Below are 25,844 nucleotides of genomic sequence, written 5' to 3'. Positions count from 1 at the left end.
GACTAGTTTAAACTATCTTTCAGTGTTAACTTATGAAATCAATAAAGTACTTGAAAAAGTATTTATTAAAAACCTATACATTACACTTCTATAAGTGGGCCATGGTTTCGCTGATACAAACATTTAACCACTTGCAGTCACTGCATTAGTTTGCTTCCAATAATTTACGTTAATCTTAATATTATTGCATTAATCAACAGTTGTTTACCATGAAAAATTGTTTTGGAGATTTAAAAACAAAACAGTTTATTAAACCATGACACCTCAACAGTGTTGATCAAACACCACCTCCCTCCAAATATTTTATAAACCGTTTTAATTACTGAACTAAAACACTTCAAGAGTTACTGTGGTGGAAATTGATTCACCTATCTGTGTTTCACTCTATATATGTTCATACATATTATTATTATTATTATTATTATTATTATTATTATTATTATTATTATTATTATTATTATTATTATTATTATTATAACACATATTAAGCGTACAGGATATGCTTCAAAGCGGCAGTTATAAATAACTTCAATAATCAATAGTTTATATCAATCAGAGCTTTCATATGTTGTGTACATTTCCAAAGTTCAAAACATATTGCTAATAATTTTCAAATGTTTGAATTATGTTCTGGGAATAAATACTCAGTCATATCACTATAATGGTACGCACATTTCAAAACAAAAAATTCCATATTTATTTCAGCTAAAATCAGTTTAAACCCTCATAGATTTTGATCAAAACTTTGTGCGTAGATATTTACCGGTTGTGATAGGAGCAACTGGTTTAATAAAAATGAACCTTCGAAAATACTTAGAAGCAATCCCTGAAAGACAAAGCTGTAACGAAATACAAATAGCAGCCATAAAGGGAACGACATATATTCTTAAAAGAGCCCTCGGATATAAATTTAAATCATAGCAGAATTAAGTGTTAGCTTCAGGAGGGAGCCCCTTGATCTCTTAATAAAAAAAATGGGATTCGCTGTCAATGTAACCACGTCCAAAGGGCATTTATTATTGCGATGACGAAGTATTTCCTTCTGTCGCTAACATAGGCAGGCGGTTTGAGTAAATAATTACAGCAGTTTGCTTCCACGTTAATAACGTTGTACGTTAATCTTAATATTATTGGATGAATCATCAGTAATTTACCATGAAAAACTGTTTTGTAGATTTAAAAACAAAACTGTTTATTAAACCATGGCACCCCACCAGTGTTGATCAAAGACCACCTCCCTCAAAATAATATATCTTTTATAAAACGCTAAACTTGCGAAATAAATAAAGTACTTAAAACAGTATTTATTAAAAACCTAAACAAAGCAGTTTCTACAGGTGGACCATGGTTTCATGGATACAAACAATTAATTTCTTGCAGTCACTATATTAATTTGATTCCAATAATTTGCGTTGATCTTAATATTATTGTATGAATCATCAGTTGTTTACCATGAAAGCTGTTTTGGAGATTTAAAAACAAAACAGAAAATCATGGCACCCCACCAATGTTGATCAAACACCACCTCCCTCAAAATAATAATAAATTACTTAACTAAAACAATTTTAAAATTACTCTGGTAAAAATTAATCTATCAATCTTTCTATCTATCTATACATACATACATACATACATACATTATTATATAAAACACATATTAAGCGTACAGGATATGCTTCAAAGCTGCAATTATAAATAACTTCAATAATCAATAGTTTATATCAATCAGAGCTTTCATATGTTGTGTACATTTCCAAAGTTCAAAACATATTGCTAATAATTTTCAAATGTTTGAATTATGTTCTGGGAATAAATACTCAGCCATATCACTATAATGGTACGCACATTTCAAAACAAAAAAAATCCATATTTATTACAGCTGAAATCAGTTTAAATCCTCATAGATTTTGATCGAACGATGCAAAACTTCGTGCGTAGATCTTTTTCATTTCTGACACCTACTCCTCCACCTACAAGCGTCCACCGTGGGGTTCGCTGTCAATGTAACCACATCTCAACAGCATTTATATAGCGTCGACGGGGTATTTCCTTCTGTCGCTAACATATGCAGGTGGTTTGAGTAAATGATTATTTAATTTCTGACAATCAACCGTGTTTGTTTCTCTCAATCTAGAATTCAACCAACAATTATTTTATTTCTCACAATCACTCATTTTTTTTTTCTTTTTGCTAGGTCACGGACATCTATTTCTGCCGGATGATCATTTCGATACTCCCGAACAAGATATTAAACACAAAGCGTTGTTTATGTAGTTATTATACCTCATTATCTTTTTGTGTACATGTGGTGAATGTTTCTCTTCAGTTAATTCTGTATATAAAAGTTCTTTACGAATCCGATCATAACCGTAGCAATCAAAAATTATTTTATATATATATATATATATATATATATATATATATATATATATATATATATATATATATATATATATATATATATATATATATATATAAATGTAATTCTTGGTTCGTTCAAAGTCCATAAAACCATATTTCTACATTACCAATTTGATTGAAATTTTCAGAAAATTTATGTGTAAAGCCAAAGAATGTTTGCATGTTATTAAAATAAATTAAGATCGTTAAGATCGCAAATTATAAAAATATATTAAATAAAATAAAAATATTTTTTGTAACTGCGAGACTGTCCGCCATATTTCACTTCCGGTAGAAATGAGCCTTTTACGTGCACCACACGTTGACGACTTTCGAATTACAACATTTAACTATCTAATTAATAGATGGGTAAAAAAAAAAATTCCCTATTTTTTAAATTATATATATATATTTATATATATATATATATATATATATATATATATATATATATATATTGTAATTTAACCTTATAATTGATTAAAAAAACATATAAAACTTTAATTAAACTTGGAAATACGATTTAAAAAATAGCGCGGATCGGTAAGTGCACTAGCACCATTTGTTTATCTTAATTTTTTTATTTTTAAAAGCCTACTTAAAATAAATTTGTCTAATTCTTAATTTCTTATGTTATCGGGAAAAAAAGAAGGTAAATATGAAGAATTACTCCACCCTCGAAAATTCCTTTAAAATTACCACTTTGATAGGTTTTTGGGGCCGCTGAAAACGAAAATAACGTTTATAATTAAGGCAAACGAGTAGTTTCCAAGATATGAAGAAATGTTAGTTTAAAAAAGTGGAGGATCACTTTTCCATAATAATTTAACGTAAAATGATCACCCACTTTGTAGGCACAATTTTTTTTTGGGGGGGGGACTTTCTTTCTACCCTTGGAAAATCCTTTAAAATTACCTGTTTAAATTGCAAAATGCAAAAGAAATCAAACAAAAAACTTTTTAGCCAAGAAACACAGAAATTTTTTTTTAAATAGCATCCATTTTTTTCTATCAAATTCATTTGCTGTTTTTATTGAAAACTATTTTCTCCCGGATTTTTGAGAAAATTTTCCATAAAGGGCCGTGCGTCTCACGTTCGTATATAACAAAAAAAAAATTTTTTTAAAGATTTCGGTGTGCTAAAAACGAATCTGCAAACCGTTTCCGTAGCAAAAAAAAAAAAAATAGTTTTTATGATATGATTACTTTTTCGAAAAGTAGGCGATCACTTTTCCATGTAAATTTAACTTAAAATAAGCACCCACTTTCTAGCCACCTGAGAGAGGGGGTATTTTTTCCCATGTTTATTGGCTAAACAGCTTTCGTTTATGCTCGCGCGTAGCATAAACGAAGGCTACGGCTGTGAAATGGGAAATAGTCCCAGAGTCCAGGGGTTATTACCATGCAAAAGAAATCAAACAAAAAACTTTTTAGCCAAGAAGCACACAGAAAAATGCCCTCTCTCAGGTGGTCAGAAAGTGGGTGCTCATTCTAAGTTAAATTTACATTGAAAAGTGATCAGCCACTTTTCGAAAAAGTAATTTCTTCATATGATGAAAACTTTCTTTTTTCGACGGAAACGGTTTGCAGATTCGTTTTTAGTACACCGAAATCTACAATAAAATATTTCGTTATATACGAACATGAGACGGGCCTTAAAGTAAAATAATACCGGATTTTTGGGGCAGATTTACCGTTTAGTTGTACAAATATCCTCAAACCAGGTAATTACTAAAAGGGACTCTTAAAAGTCGTCATCTTTATCGAGCAAAAGTTTAAAACCACTGATTATATGTCAGCCTACGTCATGGTAACATATATTGAGTGAGTTCCTAACAGTATTTTGTATAGTTTTTTAGTTTAAACTCATTTCCCCAAACTTAACGTGTTCGATACAGTCTGCCGCCATTTGTATTTTTCAAATATACCGATAAACACTGCATGTTTTTGAACCTATTAAACATTATACATTACATAAAAACACTACAATGTTATCCAGTTAGGTAGAACATTTACTTTTCTTGCCTTTGATAAAATTTATTTGTTATATATTTATTTTTTGACAACTTCTTTGTATCTGTGTTTAGTAACACAAACCCTTTTCATTTAATGTAATGTTTAGTCGGCTCGAAAAACAGTGTTTATTGGTATATTTGAAAGATACAAATAGTGGCGGACACTGTTGATTACGTTAAGTTTGAGAAAGTGAGTTAAAACTAAAAACCTAGACAAAATACTGTCACAAACCCACCGATTATGTCAGCCTATGTCATGATAACATATATTCGGTGGGGTTTTGACACTGTATTTTATAGTTTTTAGTTTTCAACTTACTTTCCCAAACTTAACGTATTCAACAGAGTCTGCAACCATTTCTGTTTTTCGAGCCGATTAAACATTTTACATTACATAAAAACGCTAAACAATTATCCAGTTAGGTAGAAACATAACTTACCTTACCTTTGCTTTCATTTATTTGTTTTTGGACAACTTTTTCGAATCTGTGTATAGTAACCCTCCCCCTCCAATCACTCAAATATCAATTACTAACTCACATTTTTGTATACAGAAAACAAACAAACAAAAAAAAAAAACATTTAGCGTTTCAACATTTTTGCTACGTTCAGCTTTATCCACTGACTGTTGGTCGAGCCCAAACCATGATTGACGGTAATTCCGAGGATCAGGATCCAATTCTGCAAGAGTACCATTTTTTTTTCATTTTCGTCTTTTTTATTTTACTTTTTGGAATGGATTGCTGTGCTAAGAATATAAGAAACATGCATTTTCTCTTTTTATTAGAATTTTCCATTACACCAAATTGAGCCACAGTAATGCGTGGCAGGGTACAGCTATTATATATATATATATATATATATATCATGGACTTTCCCGTCGGTTTCGACGTATAAGCTTCCGCCGCTCGGAAATCCACAGAGATGATTTGTTTATAGTTGTGAAGGCTTTGTGTGGAACCATCCACACGTTTTGGTATTATTGCTACCTTTTGTCGGTGCAGACGATTGGCATGGGACAGAGTATACAGTAGACCGCAAGTTTTTACATCAGAGTTTATTTCTCCTAGATACATGTCTTAACGAAGACTGGGAATGCATCTCTCCCAGTGAATTAATGTGTGCCTCCAGATATCAACCTGGAAATCTCTACGACTCGGCGCGCGCGCACACACACACACACACACACACACACACACACACACACACACACACACACACACACACACACACACACACACACACACACATAAAACTCGAGTCTTAAACTATCAGTTTGTTGGCTTTCATGACTCGTGTAAGTTGCGATGCTGTTTGACTGTGGATATATATATATATATATATATATATATATATATATATATATATATATATATATATATATATATATATATATATATGCTTGTTAAATCTAACAACACAGCATATGTAAATGCATAACAATTTCGCTGTATTCCATGCTCCAAGGTTTTATTCATCCTAACAATCGATCTTTCAATAAATCAAATTTCGGTACATTTACAGACCTGTTTCATTTACGTATACTCATCAGAGGAAACAGAAATTTCCCCATAAAGAAAGAAGCATGACCGTGTAATTTGGAAAATGAAGCATATAAAAGAATTCAAATCGCGTGTTTCTATTTTTATCTCAATAGCGCTTCAACCCGGGATTGAAAGCTGACCATCGAACTGGCAGCCTACGCCTCTATCCTTGCATTGTCATTAGTGCTAGAACAACAGCATATACTTTTCATTGTTTTGACTCTCGAGTGTGTATCCGTGGATATCTTATATGCTTTTATATGGAGTGGTGGTTTCCGCTTGATTAACTGTGTCTAACCGAGGCCGCCGAGATATTATATCTCAGCGGCCTCGGTCTAACTGTGTGGGATACACACGCGAGAGTCAAAACAATGAAAACAATATTCTATTGTCATAGCCCTAGTTATCATACAGCACATGCTGAAATGTAATTGAAATCTCAGTGTCAACTACGTGAACATCTTTTCAGTGAATTGGAGAGCTCGAACTAGTTTTTACCCAATGAGCAATGCCTTGCGCTAAGTGACCCGTTAGCCGTTTCCTTACGACAACTCTACTAATGTAAGGAGTCAAATATGTCACCCACAGACAGTACTGTTTCGTTGTTGTACTCGCTACATTAGTAGAGTTCTCATGAGGAAATGGCCAGCGGGTCACCTAGCGTAATTGCTCATTAGATAAAAACTAGTCTGATTTCTCTTTTGAGTTTTCTCAAAATAAAGAAAAATGAAAGTCGGCTTAAATATCATAAAATAATGCAACTTCTCTTCGGATTTTTTCGGATTTAAATAATGATGCCTAAACTCTTTTTTCTTTTCTTTTTAAAGTTAATGAGCTCTTATTCCTCTGATGATTAAGGACGGAAAATATTAAAAAAAAAAAAAAAAAAAAAAAAAAAAAGATTGACATAATAATTATATGATTATTTCTGTGCTATGAAACAGGTGCCATAAAAAATTGAGCATTTTAACATGCTGAAAGAAATCAACGGTAAAATGAATATCTTGGAATTTGGAATATAGACTTTTTGTCATCTCTCTCTCTCTTTCTTCCTTTCTCTCTCTCTCTCTCTCTCTCTCTCTCTCTCTCTATATATATATATATTCTGTGTGTTTGTCTGGTCACGAATAGGCTCCTATATGGTTGACTATTAGAGAAAACTGATCACATATAATGATAGGAGATGTATCGAGACACAGGAATGGGTATGTTTGGTCTGGCATAATGATGATTCATTAAAATTGTGGGGCCTGCGTACGCGCCTGGTCCACAAAGTATAGAAAAAAAAAAAGAAAACGTTTACAAGTGTTTCTGATATAGACGTGCATAATAATACTTTGATAAGTATGTTTTAACTTAAATAGGGATGGTATAATAAAATTGTGGGGTCTGCGTTCGCGCTTAACCTCTATAGAATGGAAATAGGTACACACTTTAATAAAGACATTTCATATCTATCTGCGTAAGTATACTTTGATAATTATGTTTCAGTTTGAAGAAATATGGTATAATAAAATTATGGGGTGTTCGTTCGCGCCTGGTCTCCATAGAATGGAAACATGTCACAAAGTTTAACAATGTTTTTTAATATAGATCCACAGAATATTGTGATAAGTGTTTCAGTGTTAACAGATATGGTATAATAAATTATGGGGTTTATCTATTTTATTTTTACTTTCATCATATTTGGCTTTGGTTTTAATACCCCCAAATTCGAAGCTATCTCTTCCTTTTCATAACCTATCATACTTTCATAAATCAGAGTCCATTTTCTGTAGGCTGTTTTTGAACCCAGTCAACGACGGGTACTTTTGCTAGTATATATATATATATATATATATATATATATATATATATATATATATGCCAACGTTGTTACTCATTATTGCAATGTGTGATAAGTGATCGTTTTGTAAAAAGTATAAATTTATAAATTAATCACGTAAAATTTTGTTTTAATGTGTGTGTGTGTGTGTGTGTATGTGTGAGTGTGTGAGCGTGTGTGAGTGTGTGTGTGTGTGTGAGTGTGTGTTCGAGTATGTGTGTGTGCGTGCTGCAGATGAAGTAGGCTCGCGGTCCCAAAATTCTATGTTTTAGCAAATTAAGAGAATTTTTTTTTAATCCAATAACCAAAAACTCATAGGTACAGGATTCACCCCCACCCCCACACAGAAAATAAAAGAAAATCGTATACACATTAAAATAAAATGAATAAATTCGATAATGTATACGTACCAATATACATAAATGTGTTATTCCTCGCAAGTGCTATGAAGATGTAATATATAAAGTTTGAGACGTTCCCCAAGATGGCGAGTCCAATATCAGATATATAGCCTTGCATAAGCTTGACTAATACCACAGCACAAAAACAACGAATGGCTATTTGAACTGATATAAAGATTCCGATGGTTTTAGAAGTCCAGCAAAATGGTAAGTTAAGAACGTATAGCATAAAAACGCCCCCAGACGACGAAACAGAAGGCACAGTAAAGAATATCCCCACCAGCCCCAAAAGAAGCCTTGATCGACGTTTCTCTGATGTGTCTTGGGAAAAAATAGTAAAAGATCTTTTTAAAGTACTCCACTGCCATTTTGCTACTCTGGTAGAAGGTTCGTAACTTTCTGCCAGAAAAATTCTAATGTAAATTAAACCCAGTTTAATTGAAAACAGACATATCATTGAAGGGATAAAAAAGTTTGTATAATCTATCAATATTCCGGCGCCGAATATACAAAGCGCAGCTGAAAATCCCATGATGCACTCGAGCACAGTCATTCGAAAGCCGCGATTGTTACTTGTCATAGTGATGTCAGCGATATAAGTGGAGAAAGCCATCATGGCCGTCAAGGTTGAACCAGACATGCCATCAACGATTGCGCCTGCGTACAAGACATTAAGTGGCAGCTTGAATGCAATGACAGTCGCAATGACGGCAACGTAAAACAAACGGCTACAAAAACAAAGGTAAAGTGCAATTCTTCGCCCGAATCGGTCAACAAGGTTCCCGGCCATAATGGTCGGAATAGCAGACAGCAAGATCTGCAAGACGTTCAGGTACATCATGAAACTGGAAGTTGCACTCTGTGTCTCTTGTTGGATTTTGAACATTGTGGAGCTCCTGTTGGCGTTGCACAGCTCAGAAAGCCCGCTGTTCGTCGATGTGTTCGTGTAGTTGTTGCCAAATGTTTCGGAGATTCGGAGGTAGACGTATTGCTCGGAGACTTGGGACATGACGCCGACCACGGACAGATAAATGGCGGCAATCGGTTCGACAAATTTCAATTTCTTCCCTCGGCAAAGAGAGTTCTTCTGCGATGGGGATGGTGAGCCTTTTCTTGTGTTTATTAGCGGTGTCTGCTCAGATTGATCGTCGTAAACCTGGAAAAATAAAAAAATGAAAATGAAACAATGAGAGGATCACACACACACACACACACACACACACACACACACACACACACACACACACACAAACACACACACACACACATACACACACACACGTGCACACACACACACGTGCACACACACACGTGCACACACACACACGTGCACACACGCACACACATACACACACACGTGCACACACACACACACACGTGCACGCACACACATACACACACACACACACGTGCACACACATAGCTAAGTGCATTTTATATAAAAAGAGACTTGTTAACACTTTGGTGTTTCTTTTACAAATTTATTTATCTTTAAAATAAGATTGCAAAGAAATGAAAAGAAAGAAAAACTATATATATATATATATATATATATATATATATATTAAATTGTAATTCAATGAATTTCAAAAAAACTCTCATTGAAATTAAATGAAGTGGTTGAGTTTCATATCAAAGAATTTTTATTATTCCAAGCAAGACAAAGAATGCTTTAGAAAATTAATCTCCTTAACCTATAGGGTTTCGATGTCTACCATCTCATCAGAGGAGAGAAAATATTAGCAAATACTTATAAAGGTATGCACCCGACTTTCCATGTCTCACTGACTTTAGCAAATAGGATGCATACCTTTATAAGTATTTGCTAATATTTTCTCTCCTCTGATGAGATGGTAGATATCGAAACCCTATAGATTAAGGAGATTAATTTTCTAAAGCATTATTTGTCTTGCTTAGAATAATACAAATTCTTTGATATGAAACTCAACCACTTCATTTCATTTCAATGAGAGTTTTTTTTAAATTCATTGAATTACAATTTAATTTATTTGCTCTATCGTGCATATCGAGCAATTAGATGGGATAACTTATAAAATACTACTGCCAGTAATATTTTGTAAACCTACAATATCACGTTTCCATAACAACTGATTGTTAAATAAAAAATATTCTTAAGAATATATATATATATATATATATATATATATATATATATATATATATATATATATATATATATATATTAGCATTTCAACCCGGCGTTGACCGGGTGTTTAGAGATGTATGTTGAGCCAAAAAAAAAGTGGTAGTAGGAAGGCAGGCTCGAACCCGTGCCGTGAAGGATGAAAAGAACGGGGAAAAACGTGACGTTTTTGCTGTTACGACCACCGCCAAACCGAGAGTGACGTAGGTTTTAACTAAGGCTAGACAATCGAAAAGCGGGGATGATTTCGAAAATATCGGGGAAAAAAGCGCCCCCCCCCTGTAGAGAAGTGTTCAGTTGAAGGTGAAGATATTAATGTTTTTAGCCAATTCATCGGTATTTGTCGTCTGAAAGGTCGAACTTCAAAACGATACTGATCTTGTAAAAATCCGTCGCCTCTGTCAAAAGTTTTAGGCAGGCATGCAAACATACATACATACATACATTTATATATTGGTAACTAAAAACTTTCGACCCAACCCGATTAAAAAGCTTGCCTTATCTCTGAATACCCTTTGTGTAAAATTTCAAATGTTTAGACCATACATTGTCTGAGTAATTTAGTAGAAACCGTAGAGGTCAATTTTTTTAAACTTTGACCGATATTATGACCCCTTAAAATTTATTGTTTTGGGCTCAAATCAAATTATTAAGTTAGATCCATGTCCAAGAAATCTATATCTAAAATTTCAAGTGTTTAGACCCCAAATTGTCGGAGAAGTTTGATAGAGTTCTCAAAGGTTAAATCGTTGAACTTTGACTTCTTAACAGCCAATTTTCTGGCCGAAAACCGATCACATAGAGTTTCGTAAATCTCAGTACCCTGTATATCAAATTTCCAGTCTGTAGACTTAAAATTGACAGAGTTATTGCGTAGGGAAATGTACACAGACACACATACAGACAGGCACGTTCACTTTTATAGATATATAGACAGACTAGCATTTCAGACCGGCGTTGCTCGGGTGTTTGGATGTATATGTTGAGCAAAAAAAAAAAAAAAAAAGTGGTAGTAGGAAGGCAGGCTCGAACCCGTACAGCGAAGGATGAAAAGAAAGGGAGGGGGGAAAAAGTTCCTGACGTCTTTGCTGTTACGACCACCGCCAAACCGGAAGTTACTTATGTTTAAATTAAGGCTAGACAATCGAAAGGACAGGATGACTTTCAAAAATATCGGCGAAAAAATCGACCCCCCTCCTGTAGAAAAGTGCCCAGTTCAAGGAGAAGGTATTAATGTTTTTTTAGCCAATTGTTCGATATTCGTCATCTTAAAGGTCAAACTTCAAAACGATACTGATCTTGTAAAAATCCGTAGCCTCCGTCGAAAGTTTTAGACAGACATGCAAACATACATACATATATTTATATATTGGTAACTAAAAATTTTCGACTTAAACCGACTAAAAAGCTTGCCCTACCCTTTATGTAATATTTCAAAAGTTTAGACCAGAAATTGTCTGAGTAATTTGATAGAGACCACAGAGGTCAATATTTTTAAACTTTGATCCCTATTATGACCCCTTAATATTTATTGTTTTGGGCTTAAATCAAGTTATTAAGTTAGATCCATGTCCAAGGAGCCTATATCTAAAATTTCAAGTGTTTACTCCCAAAATTGGTGGAGGAGTTTGGTAGAGTTCTTAAAGGTCAAATCGTTGAACTTTGACCCCTTAACAGCAAGATTTATACCTTAAAGTATTGCAGCATTAAGAATTGATTATATAATGTTATAAACTGAATTCAAAAAATCTTAATGTTGTAATATTTTAAGTTATAAATTTATTATATTCTTTACTAGAATATCTTGTCCTTTTCTTTTCCAGTTTTAAGAACTAGCCCTTTACTTTTCCATGTTTAAGCTTAACCATAGTACTTTCATGCTCGAATTATTCTATTGTAATCCATGATTTTTCCAGGCTACCAATAAATTTACTTGTTCTTTGTTTAATTATAGTCTTTTTTTTACCCCATAAACACATATGTAATAACAAAATACGGCACTCGTCTGTTTTCAATAAAATCCCTCCAATTATTTCCCTTTCATTCTTTCATTCTCTCTGTTTCACTTGTTACTTCTCTTTTCGTGACAGCTATGAATTAGTAGCAACAGTAGTCGCTAAAGCGATGTGGTTGCTATGCAAACCAGTCATATTTTTACGATTTTGAACACCAGAAAATTCATAACTTTCGTTTTACTGAATGAAAATTGAAAATTTTTCACAATATAGCTGAGAAGGTGATCTATAAACTGTAATAATTGTTTGAATTTGGTCGAAAAATGAGTGAACGGTGAAGCTTTAAACAGTTCTAAATGACTAAAACTGCCATTTAACCATATATTCAAACATGGTGGTGTTTTAATGATAAAGCTCTCCAGTATTATTCGCTTCTATCTGATACACTTTCCATACGAACAAAAATCTTAAAAAATGATGTTGTTAAAAGTATAAATGTATATTTGCGCATGTATATAAATAACACCTTTAGTCGACTTACACATACAAAGTTCTGTTTTTCAATTTTTACTCTTTAGCAGCAATTTTTACCAGCTAAAATAAAAATCGAATTCGTTCCACCAGTTCAATAAATATCAAGTTTAAAGTCTGTAGATCAAAAGTTGACGCAGTAGTTTGTTAGAGATCGTTCCTCACGATATATATATATATATATATATATATATATATATATATATATATATATATATATATATATATATATATATAGCGGGGAGGGGGGGGGGCGCTCGGCTTTGCCCGGCCATGAAATACGCTTAAAGATGATGTTTTAATTTGTCCAGAATTTGTATATAGTTATTATGACTATGACAACAGTATATTCTTTTCATTGTTTTGACTCTCGAGTATATATCCGACACAGTTAATCAACCGAGAACCATATCACTCTATATATTAGCATATAAGATATCAACGGATACACACTCGAGAGTCAAAACAATGAAAAGAATATGCTGTTGTCATAGCTCTAGTTATTATATAAAGTCGTAATTTCAAAAGTAAAAGGGAAAGTATCGAAACTGAAAGCAAAACTGTATCCTAACCCTAACCCTTGAAAACTATTTTAACCGGTTATAGACTCATAAAAGCACGATCTATAAAAATCCAATCATTTGAGGTCCCTAACGATTTTTAGTTTCGGAAGAGATTGAGTTTGAAATATGGAGACAGACATATGATTACTTCATTTAATCACGTAAATAAATATAAGAAGATATAATTTTATGAGCAAATCTTTAGTAATTACTTCAACCGTGCTCAATAAATAGGTAGAGCTAGGTAGCCAGTTATGAAAATATATATAACAATTAAGCTACTCAGAATATTCTGTGTTTCATTCTCGTGAGAATTTGTCAGGCTTATATTCTGTGTAGCTTAATTGCCATATACATTTTCATAACTTACCATATACCTATCTATCTCTCTCTCTCTCTCTCTCTCTATATATATATATATATATATATATATATATATATATATATATAAATTAATGTAAAGATATAAAAGATTTTATGTAATTTGTATTTAGTTTCAATTAGAAATAGCTTCATTTTACTACCTGCAGCTGTAGTGTAGTCCGAAGAGGTGGGACTATTTATAGCTTTGACTGAAATATGTCTGCAGATGTTTATCCAAATAATATTTGTATAAAAATACTTAATGAACAACTCTATTTATCATTGAACACTTTTGTATAAACACAGTAAGGATTTGCTAGATTTTTTACCTTGTGGATGTAAATTTACCCGGATTACTATGTACGTGTGTATGGTAAGTATAACTCATTGTTCTAAGGGAGATAACTCTGTTTTACTCAGCGATTCGTCCTTTTTTAATGCAAGAATTTAATACGCTGGAACTTTATTTAATGCAAGCTGTGCCCACCTACGCGTTGCTGTGATATAGTTTGTGTAAATCGAAAAACAAACAAACAAACAAACAAACAAAAAACAACAACAAAAAACAAAAAAAAATGACAAAATGTATGGTTAATATGTTTATGTTATCAATACTTGTGGACACACAATATTTTGACGAGAAAAGAATGTAAAAATGTTGTAGGATAAACCTTAAAAAAAAAGAAAGAAATAGTTTGGTAAATAAAAAAGGGGTAAATTTTTACATTAGGTCCACCTCCACGATTTTATTTTTAAATGACGATTATAAAAGGACTATGCTGAATAAGATAATCTAATTTAAATTTCTGAAGGACAAGTAGTTTTGGAGATATAAAGACCTGTATTATGCTCTGTAATTAACTGGCCGCCCTGTTTTTACGCACGCGCAATAAACAAAGCTTCTTTTCTGCGACCGACACTGCCACCTAGCGGAAACAAATCCACTTTTCTGCAACTGACACTGCCCCCCTTATTTTTATTTTTATTTTTTATACTACTTGCAGGTGAGTATGCTGACAACGAACATCACAGTTCATTTTGGGACAAGTAATCCCCTCCAGATAGGGTTTTTATTCCAAAAGCCGTTCTTAACATGGGGAGGTTGCGACTGTCTAATTTGAAAGCCTTTCTTAACATGAAGAGGTAGACAGCGACCAGTGAATTACCAATGCATAATACAGATATTATCTCTGTAAAATTTAAATGAGATAATCTTATTCAGCATAGGCAAAAACTTACAAAAGCCGTAATATAAAAGACAATTGTGTAGGTGGAACTAATGTAGCAAAAAAAAAAAAAAATACCATGGAAAAGATCCTTATTTTCAAACGTATTTGTCGATAGAAAATATTGCTTCCAACCTTTCTCATTAATTAATGAGAAAAGTTGGAAGCATTTTTTCGTCCATGTTAATGTTGCGAAATATAGAAATCGAGTTTTTTTTTTATATTTGAGAAAGATTGCAAACATTTTTGTTCCTCTGTGTTATTGTAGCGAAATTTGGAAATCGAGTGGAAGGCGGTTATTTGTTTATATTTGAGAGTCAAAAACCTAAAACCCGTCATTTCCAAGAAAATTGTCTAGGTGAAAATAATGTAAAAAAAAAAAAAAAATACCAAGAAAAAATCCTTCCCTGTTATTTAAATGAAATTCGGAAATTGAGCGAAAGGCGTTTGTTTTTTTTTTATTTGAGACGCATTTTAAATCGAACACACTTACACAAGAACAAGCAAGGGAAGTAAGCGAAGAGTTTGGTAAATTTGTTTTCTTATCTAAAGAAAGGACCCCTATTTTCGGACGTTTTTTTTTTTTTTAGAAAAAATAATGCAGGTCAGTAACATTTTCATTATTTATCAACGGAAGTGGGTTTTATTAAATATTTGAAACGCATGTGTAATCAAATACACGGAAACAAACACACGCAGGGAAAATGTAGTGGCGCCATATATGAAATTTAGTAAGACGTTGTTCATAAACGGAAAAATGCATATCGGAATAATAGAATTTTCAGAGCTAGACCAATCAGATGAACGAGATTTGAGAAAGAAGAGCTTATTATTTATGAATAGGAAATTGGAAAAGTTATGTTATATCTATGTTTCTAATAACCAGTTACGCTAGGTGTAATCACAGTATCGTAGGAAAATGGAAAATGTAGAATTGGTCCTGGCGAAAACTGGTAGCGGTGGTAGAATTAAATATTTAGAGAGAAAAATAGAAACTCCTTCCTCTGTAGATGATGTGATAGTGATGGTGTTGATCGTCGGATGTAATGTAGCATTTTAATTAACGACTGAATTTGTATGTGGCACCTGTTGTTACAAACCTACGATACTTTGGTCCAGAAGGGAATTTCTACAGTCATTTTATTATATATATATATGTAAAAGATGAGACTTCTTTTTCCAAGTAAAAGAAATGTTTTTTTCCAACTACTTTATTTAATGTAACAAAATTTTATAACAATAATAACAGAAAAATATAAACTTTAAAATTTAAAAAAAAAAACAGAAAAAAAAAACATTAATTTTGGTGATGCAGAAGAATAGGCGACACGAAGTCCGCAACAAACAGATTCAAATACTAAAAAATATAAAAACATCAATAAATATTTCATGAAGTAGTATTTTTTATAATACTAAAACCAAATTCTAAACAATAAAACAACATTTTATTTATTATCTTATGCAAAAGATGATTGAGTATATGGTACTTTTTTTCTCTGACACTATTTGCTGCTGATTCACATCACCATCGTCGATTTTTTCTTTGTTACATTGAATACAGTTTTAGCGTCCCAAATTATCGTATGAAAAAAATGAACGAATCTCTTAGTAAAATAGTTACCTCCCTCAGAACAATGAGTTAAACTTCATAATTGTCAGTTGTTTTCTAACCCCGTAGATAAGTGTTAGCATAGAAATGCAGGTTAATTTTCATCGACTGTTCTTAACTTAAAAAAAAAAAAAATTATTTTCGGGGAGAAAGGGCTACTTACCCGTCTGGATAGATTAAGCTCTACCCGATTAAGACGAGCAATTTATAAGAAAAGATGGGGAGATATTAATTAAAGTTATATAATAAATTTATTACATTATCATGTCAATAAGAATGAGGTTCCTTCCAACATCATTTATTGTAATCACCCTCATCCTTATTGACATGATAATGTAATAAAGTTCTAATGTAGCTTTAATTATATATATATATATATATATATATATATATATATATAAATATATATATATATAAATATATATATATATACTAGCATTTCAGCCCGGCGTTGGCCGGGTGTTTGGATGTGTATGTTGAGCAAAAATAAAAAAAAAGTGGTAGTAGGAAGGCAGGCTCCAACCCGTACCGCAAAGGAGGAAAATAACGGGGTAAACCTAACGTTTATGCTGTTACGACCACCGCCAAACCGGAAGCGACATTTTTTAAAATTAAGGCTAGACAATCTAAAGGAGAGGATAACTTTAAAAAATATCGGCGAAAAAAGTGTCCCCCCTGTAGAAAAGGGCCTAGTTGAAGAAGAAGATATTAATGTTTTTAGCCAATTTTTCAATATTTGTCGTATGAAAGGTCCAACTTTAAAACGATAATGATCTTGGTAAAATCCGTCGCCTCTATTGAAAGTTTAAGGCACACATGCAAACAGACATACATACATACATTTATATATTGGTAACTAAAAATTTTCGACCCAAACTGATGAAAAAGCTTGCCCTATCTCTTAATACCCTTTATGTAAAATTTAAAATATTTAGACCAGAAATTGTCTGAGTAATTTGGAAGAGACCGAAGAGGTCAATTTTTTAAAACTTTCACCCCTATTATGGCCCCTTAAAATTTATTGTTTAGGGCTCAAATCAAGTTATTAACTTAGATCTATGTCCAAGGCACCTATATCTAAAATTTCAAGTGCGTAGACCCAAGATTGTCGGAGGAGTTTGGTAGAGTTCTCAAAGGGCAAATCGTTGAACTTTGACCCTTTAATCGGCAAATTTCTGCCAAAAACCGATCACATCGGTTTTCCCAAATCTCAGTACCCTGTATATCAAATTTCGAGTCTGTAGACTAAAAATTGACGGAGTTTTGCGTAGGGAAATGTACACAGACACACAGACACACACAGACACGTTCACTTTTATATATATATATATATATATATATATATATATATATATATATATATATATATATATATATGTATGTATGTATATATGCATATATATATATGTGTGTGTGTGTGTGTGTGTGTGTGCGTGTGTGTGTCTATCTATCTATCTATCTATAAAAGTGAAAATGTCTGTCTGTGTGTGTCTGTGTGTCTGTCTGTGTACATTTCCCTATGCAATAACTCTATCAATTTTAAGTCTACAGACATGAAATTTGATATACCGGGTACTGAGACTTGGGAAAATCTTTGTAATCCGTTTTCGGCCAGAAATTTGGCTGCTAAGTTAAACGATTTGACATTTGAGAACTCTACCAAACTCCTCCGACAATTTTTGGTCTAAACACTTAAAATTTTAGATATAGGTTTCTTAGACATGGATCTAACTTAATAACTTGATTTGATTCCAAAACAATAAATGTTAAGGGGTCATAATAGGGGACAAATCTCCAAAAAAAAATTGACCGCTTTTTATTTTTGCTCAACATACACCTACAAACACCCGGGCAACGCCGAGCTGAAATGCTAGTATATCTATAAAAGTGAATATGTCTGTCTGTCTGTGTATCTGTGTGTGTATCTGTGTACATTTCCCTACACAATAACTCTGTCAATTTTAAGTCTACAGACTCGAAATTTGATATACAGGGTACTGAGATTTGGGAAAATCTTTGTGATCGGTTTTTGGCCAGAAATTTGGCTGTTAATGGGTCAAAGTTCAACGATTTGACCTTTGAGAACTCTACCAAATCCCTCGCCAATTTTTAGTCTAAACACTTGAAATTTTAGATATAGGTTACTTGGACATGGATCTAACTTAATAACTTGATTTAAGCCCAAAACAATAAATTTTAAGGTCTCATAATAGGGGTAAAAGTTTTTAAAAAATTGACCTCTGCTGTCTTTACCAAATTACTCAGACAATTTCTGGTCTAAACATTTAAAATTTTACATAAAGCGTATTCAGAGAAAGGGCAAGCTTTTTAATCGGTTTGGTTCGAAAATTCGAGCTACCAATATATAAATGTATGTATGTATGTGTATGTTTGCATGTATGCCTAAAAAATTCGACAGAGGCGACAAATTTTCACAAGATCAGTATCGTTTTGAAGCTCGACCCTTCAGACGAAAAATACCGAAAAAGTGGCTAAAAACATTAATATCTTCATCCTCAACTGGGAACTTTTCTACAGGGAGGGGTCGCTTTTTTCACCGATATTTTCGAAAGTCATCCCTCTTTTCGATTGTCTAGCCTTAATTTAAACCTACGTCACTTCCGGTTTGGCGGTGGTCTTAACAGCAAAGACGTTAGTTTTTTCCCCGTTCTTTTCCTCCTTCGCGGTACGGGTTCGAGCCTACCTTCCTACTACCACTTTTTTTTTGCTCAACACACACCTCCAAACATCCGGGCAACGCCGGGCATTCATGCTAGTACTCCTATAGTTTTTTTTTTTTTTTGTGTGTGTGTGTGTGTGTGTGTATTGATATTTTTATTAAAAACTCTTTTTTCTATTTAGTTATTTATTTGCTTCCGTACTACGCAAATTAGGCACAAGGCCGCTTTTTAATGTGGAGAGTGAGAGTGAGGGGAGAGGGGCCTGCTTCCCCGAGAGGGAAAAAGATAATGACAATTGGTATGAAGGGTTTCCCCTGCATTGTTCACAACTGATTGCTCAAGAGCAATGGTCTTATATGTAGGGTTTCCTCCACATATTACTTTGATTGCAACTATCTGCCAGAACAGATACTACACTTTGATAACAGAAAAAGATCTTGGCCCGAAGGCCAAGAAGAAAAAGGCGAACCTTTTTTCTATTTATGGCAACAGAAAATCCAACTTTGTTATATATGGGTCGTAGAATTGCATTCACTAGCAAAAGATCTACCTAATTTGCATATTCTTTTAAACATTCATTTTAATTTAATTCCCTATTAGTTTTTTCGTTTTTTTTATGGGATGATCATCTTTAGTTTACCATCACGTGTAATTATATTCAGCCAGGTATTTTACATGATTTATAATTGCGTGATATTTGCGTAAAAAACTTATTTCTATATATATATTTATGTATGCGTATATATATATATATATATATATATATATATATATATATATATATATATATATATATATATATATATAAGTTTGCCTACTAAACTCCTCTATAATTCTTTTAGTCTACAGACATGAAAATTAATATTTAGGGTATTCGAACCTATGCGAAACTTTCTATTTGGGTTTTAACCGGGGAAAATCCGCGCAAAAGTGTGCAAATTAAAAAAATTGAATTTGCCAGGCGAAGGTCGAACGACTGCATTACGAATATGCATGCGTAACGTAATAGCTATTGGTCTATGTTTTAATTTTTAGCCTTGCAGCAAACATGTCTTCATAGCTCAAGCATTAACATCAAAGGAAAAAGTAAACCGTAAGCTAAACGTTTTCGTAGTGGCGCACAAGTTAATTTTTTTTTTTTTTTTTTTTACTTTTTAAATCATTACTATATATTGGGTCCAATATAATATGCTAACAAATACGAAATCTGCATTAATCAAAATATCATATTTAAGCGTAATTTTACGACCGGGCAATTCCGGGCGACCTTCTAGTATATATATATATATATATATATATATATATATATATATATATATATATATATATATATATATATATATATAGAGAGAGAGAGAGAGAGAGAGAGAGAGAGAGAGAGAGAGAGTTTGAATAATCCAAACAATATAAATTATTACACTTTACACTTCATCTAAAAAACAAAATCCCAAATACTTCAAATTCTGAGACTTACATTTTCACTTGTTTTCTCGTTTCCAACGCTGATCGTTTTCGACCAATTTCTAGACTGGTCGCTTGGTTTAGCCTCCATTTCTTGCTGCGTTTAACGAGATTTGTTTAACATATAGCAGGACAGCAATCAACCTCTATAGATGTCCATTTGACAATTTGTCGTGCACTATTTTTTTTCTGGGGAAATGTTATCTTTCATTGTTTTATTTATTGTTTGTTGATAAAAGCAGCGGACATTAGACACGATAGCAGTCGTAAAAAAATTGTAATCAAATGACATTAATCAAAACTGCAGACAATGGTCGGTTCAATTATAGCATAAGAAATGTTTCAATATCGCACACATGTCAATTAGTTTAGGTCCAAATGTTGAGTAATTTTGATTGTATGGACTTAGACCAAGTTTTTTTGTTTTTTTTTTTAAATTCAAAATGGAATCATAATTTTCCCTTTAATATCAGTTATTTTTGTTTACTTTTTAATTAATTTTAAAAGGAAAATTATTTTTATTTATTTTTTATTTTTTTGCAAAATATGCGTTAATATCTGACAATACTAGGAATAACATTGAGATAGATACGATTCTCAGTAGATTATTCATTCAAATTATGGTGAGCAAACTGAATTTAGCTTTTCAAGGCAGCCAGGATTATCACACTCTCTGACATGTTCTCATGTTTTTTTTTTTTGTTTTTTTTGTTTTGTTTTTTTGTTTTTTTTTTCAATTTTCTCATCCTTTTGTTTTGTTTGTCTTGTCCGATGTTAGACATTGATGCACTATCTCATATTCCAACTGCTAGATACTTTAGGATTTTAACCGCCCCTTTAAGCATACATATTTGTATCTCTCATATACTTGGTCCGCAGAGTATATTCGCCAGGTAGTTTTTGAAATTCTTTTCTATGAGCCTGATTGCTTTAACGGGAAAAATGGAAATCTTCCTAAGATTCCAATTCTTTTTCATGTCGTACACAAGACCTTAGTATTTAGTTCGCTCTCTCTCTCTCCCTCTCTCTTTCTCTCTCTGTTGTTTATCTCTCTCTTTTTTGTCTCTCTCTCTCTCAGTTTCTCTCTCTGTCTCCTCCCCCTCTCTCTTTCTCTCAGCTCTATTTAAACCATCATCATTAGGGACACTGACTTCAATTATGGTTGCTACTTTCTCCATCTTGTCCCATATCATTATGCCATGCTATTACATCTCCATTTTCCAGATACGTAGCCGCATAACCATAGTGGATGGTGTACGACTTATTTCCAACTTTCCTTTGTAGCAGACGTCCACAGGATCTGTTGCTGAATATTTAATTTTTTTACAGATGATCCAGTGGCGATCTGTACACACTTCATTATGTTGCATTCTCAACAGAACCAATGGATGTCAAGTGGCTCACCATCCATACTTCTCTCAACTTGCACTTGTCGTTTCTAAGACCACTCATCCTCTTAAAAAAAGCGTTAGTCATCAAACCTTGATATTGAGCAACCATTGCATTCTACTTTGATCCAGTCTACAGAACCTTCTTGAGTCTTCTGTCATGTCTGAAAGTGACACAATGTTCAGCGAGCGAGATCGGAAATGTGCCGCTGTATAACTCATGCTCTCTACCAATCACAGTTATGACACTAGGACAATTGCTAGCACCCTCAAAATGCAAATCCGGACGAGTTAACGACTGAGGACACCGCTCAACGAATTTTCCAGCCACGGTTATGGTCTGGGTGCCTCAAGTATAATTGCAATTTTTAAAAATAAAAATAGCCATGGATTTTCTGCCTGCATGGAGCATACATTGTGGTGGCGAGTTCATGTTTGCTTATAGATTCATCTGTAACAATTCACTAAGTGTCGCTTGCTATTGATAGTAGAATGCCTTTTTAGTAAGCAATTAATTCTGGGCTTCTGAGTAATAACTAACGGAGCTTATGGGCTCACTAAATTTTTGTTCATTGTCCAGAATTCAACCTAATTAAAAAAGAAAAATGCAGAAACGTCTTTATCATGAATGTACCGTCACGGAACGAAAACGTCCTATTCTAAAAATTAAGTAAATTGATCAAGTAGTTTATCTTTACTGAAAAATAAATCAAATTTTATGAGGAAGCGAGGATGGTGTGTCTTGATCTGCCATATTTAATAAATAAAGGGAGACAACTCAATCTGAACTATAGAAACAGAAAAAGAGATCAAATTTAGCCTTGTAATGCCTACGAATTACTATTAATTGCAACAAAAATCGAAAAAAAAAAAAAGATTTTCTATATGAAAATTACCACTTGACCAATTTATGTGATATTTTGGTTCCGTGACGAGTACGTACATCATAAAGATTTTTCTGATTTTTTTTTTTTTAATTAGGTTCAATTCTGGACAATCCTAACCATGACATTCTCTAGAAATGATAAGATTTTAGAACACTTTTGTATAATTCGCTTGGGAAACTTTTCTGTGCCAAAAAGACCAAATAACAGTGTTAGTACATCAGCTAGTATAGATATATGTTTAAATATATGTTTGTGCAGATTGCCTGGTAAAAAGAATGAATGATAACAATTATTGATTTGGATTCTTTAGACTGTTGTTCTCATCTTGAGTGTTATTTTACGTTTCGGTTGTTGAAACCTTCAACATTCTTCGAGAGTATCTTGTCAAATTCGGGAATGTTTTTGTCGAACTCGAGAATCTGCACCTCCATTTGTAAGTGATACTCTTCTGGAAGTTGAAAGTTCAATCCTCAGTATGGACAACACTCAAAATACAATTGCAAATTACTTAGGACTTCTACCTAGTTATGAATGACAGAACAAGAGCATTCTACTCCCGTGGATTGAATTCTGTTCAGAATTCAATGCATAATGCATAATTTTATATTTATTTTTTTAAATTTGTTGCTTGGTCTTTAGTAATCCAATCAATATAACATGTTGCATGTTCCTTCCTTAGTCCATATGTTATGCTTTCAAAAAACAAAAAAACTAATACAACTTTTAAAGGCTACAAAAATAGGACAAATGTGCGAAATTTGGCATTAAAAAAGCTGTGCTGTTTCTCATTTTATCTTTCTAATGCATACACACATTAAAATTTAATCACACACGGGTGTTTCTAAAAATTCATTTGTGCGGGCATTACCACATTCACCCACACCAAACCCCTTGGGGTCAAAAAGCAAAACTCTTGAAAAAAAGCTGACATAGTAGAAAACACTCTCCTCACCAAAAATATGAATTTTTGACCAATCAAGGCTCGATTAACAAGCTTATTTCTGCCAGTTTCTGGAACCTCTTAAAAATATAAAAAGGCCCAAAAGAACGTCTTTCGGCAGAGAGAGAGAGAGAGAGAGAGAGAGAGAGAGAGAGAGAGAGAGAGAGAGAGAGAGAGAGAGAGAGAGAGAGAGAGAGAGAGAGAGAGAGAGAGAGAGAGAACGCGGATAGCAATTTCTTTCTTTTTAACGTAAATAAACAAAAAGTCTATTTTACATTATTTCATAGTGTATTTCCTTTTCATTTATTGTTAAGGCCAATCTGGCAACCCTGGATAAGGATATAAGAGTGACCTCCCTTTGATATAACCTCATTTTCGAATATTATTATAATAATATAGGAACATTGTTATAATGGTGGGAGAAAGGAACTCATATTAACTTTGATGTGCAGCAGTAGATTTATCAGAAATTTGGAGGAATTTTTGACACCCCTAACAGAAAACTGCAAATAAAATATTAAAAAAAGTCGTAATTTCTCTTTTTAAAGTGGGTTGTTTATTTTCTGTATGGAATATACTTCCAAAATAAACTATTAAAGTTGTTTAAAAAATAATAGACATATTATTTTTTATTTTTTGAAAAACAGTGTTTACAAAATGTTTACAAAATGCCTGCGCGCCTTCATGCAGCTATTTTTTATGCAATGAAATCAATTGAATTTTACGAGTTAAATATTTTTCAATTTTTAAACTTTAAAAATCTATCAAAATTTTTCTATTGGTTCATTTTTTTTCGATATTTTCAGGGTCAATGTGAACTTTTATGCTCTTTCCAATAAACCAAACATAATATTTTAGACAAACGTTTTTTTTTTCAAATTCACCCCCCCCCATTTTGAAATGTCTATTAAAATTTTAATAATTAATTTATGTGCCAAAGTTTTATATATCACAAATTGAAGATAACAGATCAATAAAGAAAATATTCTTATTAAAAACAACAAAAATAAGAACATTTTTTTGCAAATTTACCTGTAAAGTCCAAAGTGTAAAACTTTTTTTTAAAACCACGTTGATTTTTTTTTAATGAAAGCTCATGTTATGCTTACATCATCAAGTAAATACCAGACGCTGACGGCAAATTTTTCTATTTCATTGAATGTTTTCTTTTTTTAGATATTTAAAAAAAAGATTAGTCGATAAAGAAGTATTAAAATATATCAATCAAAACCTCATGTATTTCATTAAAAGAATAAAAAAAAATCGATGTAGCTGATTTTTTGTTCTAGGGGAAAAACTTATAAGTGAATGTGCGTTTCCTTTTAACTACGGAGGATGAAAAATACTAATTTTGGTTAACACGCGCAATAAAAAGAGACATTATTTATGTTCCTTGGACAAATCCATATTTCATAAATTTCATATTAGCAGCAGCAGCTCTTTAAAGCTTCGTGCAAAACACGTTACGAAAATGCGATTTTATAGGACCCTCACTTTAAAAAATCCTTTTATTTAAAAAATACGTGGAATTTAAAATATAAATATGGATAAATTATTAACAATGAAGAATGGAACTACCCATTTAATAGTATTTTTTTAGGTAAGTGATTTTTTGGCATTTATATATATATATACATATATTTATAAGCAAGTAAAAATATGTTGATTTTCTTTATATATTTTTAAAGAAAACCGCTTAAAAAAATATTGCATAATTTGTTATTAAACCTGTTATATTTTTAAAATTTGGTCTTTGCTCCTTTAACTGAAAAAAATTAGGGTTTGAATTACATTTTTCAAGTAGTTATAAGCTTCGAAAAATAATAAGTTGAGTTATTAAAGTTCTGATCATCATTTTTAATGGCCACTTTCTAATACACCTAGTGCAGCAC

The 25,844-nt window shown here is 32.5% G+C and overlaps 1 protein-coding gene across 3 annotated transcripts in view; it reads right to left on the bottom strand.

Moving 5' to 3' along the window:
• The window catches only part of LOC145296435 (lysosomal proton-coupled steroid conjugate and bile acid symporter SLC46A3-like), a 54,754-nt gene that overhangs the window by 14,900 nt on the left and 14,010 nt on the right, over nucleotides 1-25,844 (bottom strand). For 2 of the 3 annotated variants that reach the window (XM_080142532.1, XM_080142533.1), the window contains one exon: nucleotides 8,194-9,340. In XM_080142532.1, the coding sequence (XP_079998658.1) occupies nucleotides 8,194-9,193 (1,000 nt within the window). In that variant the 5' untranslated portion in view covers nucleotides 9,194-9,340. Of the gene's footprint in view, nucleotides 1-8,193; nucleotides 9,341-20,750; nucleotides 21,127-25,844 lie in introns of those variants that run through there. The other variant, XM_080142531.1, reaches the window with a different exon arrangement.

The sequence above is a fragment of the Euprymna scolopes genome, chromosome 2 (genome assembly GCF_053919585.1).
Source record: "Euprymna scolopes isolate OS-2025 chromosome 2, ASM5391958v1, whole genome shotgun sequence".
Taxonomy (NCBI): Eukaryota; Metazoa; Mollusca; class Cephalopoda; order Sepiida; family Sepiolidae; genus Euprymna; species Euprymna scolopes.
Note: the sequence above shows the minus strand (reverse complement) of the source record. Positions and strands in the feature narration are given on the sequence as shown.